We start from the raw sequence: 3060 nt of genomic DNA, 5'->3' as shown, positions 1-3060 counted from the left end.
ATAAAGGATGACAATGACATTTCTGGCCAGGCAGCCCTGGAGTGCTCCCCCAAACACAGGGAGCAGAGAGCAGAGAGAGAAGCAGGAATGAGGGATCAGGCAGGGAGGTGCCTCACTCTCTGCAGAGCACAGCCAGCTCTGCCCAGGATTGCAGGAGGAAATCCAAGAGTCAGTGGTGCCCGTTTGGTTCATTCATTTACAGCCAAGGCATTCCTTCRGGATACCTGCCGACATTCCACGGCTGAGCTGCCAGCTCAGGGAACGGGGAGCAGGGACGGCCTGGGGGCTCACCCCGGTGCCAAGGTCCAGCAGTGCCCTGTGGATGGCCACGAGCATAAAAAACTTTTAAAAAGCAGCAGCTCCTCCCAGCTCTGGGGGTGGCAGGACTGGCTGTGCCAAAGGGAATGGCAGCAGGAGCGGCCGTGGCAGCACATCCGCGCTGCTGCTCGTTCCCTTTGCTGCGGCCTCGTGTGTGCTCCGTGCTGGCTCTGCCCTCCGGGGCTGCAGCCACGCCCTTGCCCTGGGTGCCGCTGGGGATGATCCCCAGGAACCTCCCGGGGCCCTTAGAGGTCCGGGAAGCGGCTGGGATCCTCCTTGTAGTCGTCGGGAATGGTGAAGATGGAGTCATCGAACTCGTCGTAGCGGAACTCCTGGAACGTCACAGTGGCCGTGATGGTGGGGAACACCGGGATATCTGTGGGGCAGGGAATGGGGCATGCTCAAGGGCACAGAAATGGCACCAATCCCCACCCCTGGACAGGGTTTAGAGCAGCCTGGGACAGTGGAGGTGTCCCTGCTATGGCAGGAAATTTGAGGTCTCTCCCAACCCAAAGTCCTCTGGAATGCTGTGCAAATATGGCAGAGGTAGAGCACAGCCTGTCCAGGCTCACACAGCTCCCTGCAATTCCAGAAATCCTGCATCCCTTAGGATTCCAGAAATCCTGCATCCCTTAGGATTCCAGAAATCCTGCATCCCTTAGGATTCCAGAAATCCTGCATCCCTTAGGAAAGGGACTCCTGTTTATGGAGATAGGATCTCTATCCCATTAATAATCATCTATCCCATGTCCAAATTGATTTTAGACATTCCCATCTGTTACAAGTCCAATAGTTTTRTATTTTTCACTTAAAATAAATCTATCACCAGTAGTCCTTGAAGGAAACACAGGAATGCTACACAATACTCCACACCTGAGATCCTCCTCCAAAGCAGGAATAATAATCCAGCACATCCCACTGCCCTTGGAGCAAGGCCCCWGCACTGCTGTGCTCCTGAAATCTCCAGGAACAGATTCCTAGGTCAGGGTTCTTTCCCAAAACTCTATTTAAGACCTTCTGAATATAYTGAAGGAATAAGGGCACATGTTTAGATCTGGACTGGGTATTTGGGAAAATTCCTTCCTGGAAAGGGCTGCCAGCCCTGGCACAGCTGCCCAGGGCAGGGATGGWSTCCCCATCCCTGGATGGATTTGAAATCCCTGTGGATGTGGCACTTGGGGACATGGGGCAGTGGTGGCCTTGGCAGTGCTGGGGAATGGTTGGACTTGATCTTAAGAGGGCTTTTCCAACCCAAAATCCTGGATATGTAAAACCCCAGGAGTTGGTGTGTGCTCTTACCTAACTTGACAGGAAAGCCTGGTGGGAGCTTCATTTGAACAAATTCTCTAAGTTTGTTAAAGTGCTTGAACGGTGCAATGACTTCTAAGACATTCAACAACCTGCAAAAGAGAGCAGAGCTCGTGACAGATCCTCCTCCCACCCCCTGTCCCTCTGGAACAGGAAAACGTGATCCAAAGGGACCACGGGGACAAAGGTGACAATGACATCATCCCCTCCTCCATCCCCAGGGCTTTGGGGTCACCCCCACTGCAGCTCCCCGTGATCCAGAATTACAACAAACCAACATCAGGACAGCAATTCCTTGTTTCTCCAATCCCATTTTCCACAGAAGGTGAGGGATGTGCTACCACCCCCCTTTCTCCATGGACATGAGGAGCTGATCTGGCTTTGCACTGGCTTAGGGGACACAATTTTGTGCTAAAACTTATGGGGAAAYCCCAAATTTCAGAATCCCATGGGATCAGGCACATGGGGGACCAGTTATGGATAACACTCCCAAAGCTCTGCTCTTCTCAAACCAGGTGAGGTTTTGGCTCCTCCTCAGCCACAGCAGCTCCCAGCTCCCCAATTTAATGGGGAGAGCCTGAATGCACTCCCAGCTTTTGCTGTGGCAGCTCCCATCCCAGGGATCTGGAGSATTCTGCAGTGTTAAAACATTCCCTACAGGAATAACCCCCATGCCAGGAGCTCGGACTCACGATTCAATTCCTAAGGGGAATTCCTGGCTCATTGCTATCGTGGCTTTGAAGGTTTTCTTGCTCTCCTTGCAGACCAGCTCCCTGCCCAGGTGAGGAGCTCTGTGAGGAAGAGGGAGAGGCAAAGTCAGAATTTCCCAGGGAAACCCTGGGTTTAGAGGAAGAGAAATAGACTTGGGATAGAAAACATTAGGGAAGAATCCCTACTTTCAAAGGATTTATTACATAGTAAAGATAAAAAAAAGTCTTAATTTAGATTAATTTGAATTCTGCTAAACCAGGGAAACTACTCAAAGAAATCTTCCAACAATTCCTCACAAACATGGTGTCAATAAACCCTGCAGGAAGTGTTCATTAACTACACCCAGAAATGCCCATGGCAGGGGTGGAACTGATGGGCTTTGAGGTCCCTTCCAGCCCAAAGCATTCCCTGGCTGCAGSTGAGGCTCTGACCCTGTTCCCACACACAGGGATCAACTCCCAGCCCTCTGCAGAACCCTGAAACACCAAACCCAGCGTTCCCCCTCCCCACAGAAATACAGCAGCACCCCCAGGTGCAGAACACAAACCCCCCAACCCACCCCAGGAACACAGAGGGGTCCCTGGAAGCCCTGGAGCCCCAGCAGCACTCACTTGCCACTCTCAGCAGAGATGTATTCCTCCCAGGAGATGGTGTTGGGGGACGGCGGCGTCAGCGACTGCCGGCGCACGGGCTGGGGACACAAACACAGCTCAGCTCTCCTGT

The 3060-nt window shown here is 52.7% G+C and overlaps 1 protein-coding gene across 1 annotated transcript in view; it reads right to left on the bottom strand.

Moving 5' to 3' along the window:
• Positions 1–304: 304 nt before the first annotated feature.
• ANKRD13C (ankyrin repeat domain 13C) overlaps positions 305–3060 on the bottom strand; it is a gene marked incomplete at its 5' end in the record, with an annotated part of 16128 nt that continues 13372 nt past the window's right edge. The window contains 4 exons of the mRNA XM_057387000.1: positions 305–694; positions 1618–1718; positions 2319–2417; positions 2949–3028. Coding sequence (XP_057242983.1) covers positions 564–694; positions 1618–1718; positions 2319–2417; positions 2949–3028 — 411 coding nt within the window. The remainder of the gene's footprint in view (positions 695–1617; positions 1719–2318; positions 2418–2948; positions 3029–3060) is intronic.

This window comes from Malurus melanocephalus, unplaced genomic scaffold (assembly GCF_030028575.1).
Source record: "Malurus melanocephalus ecotype Western Australia unplaced genomic scaffold, MMel_1.1 scaffold_1111, whole genome shotgun sequence".
Classification (NCBI taxonomy): Eukaryota; Metazoa; Chordata; class Aves; order Passeriformes; family Maluridae; genus Malurus; species Malurus melanocephalus.
Note: the sequence above shows the minus strand (reverse complement) of the source record. Positions and strands in the feature narration are given on the sequence as shown.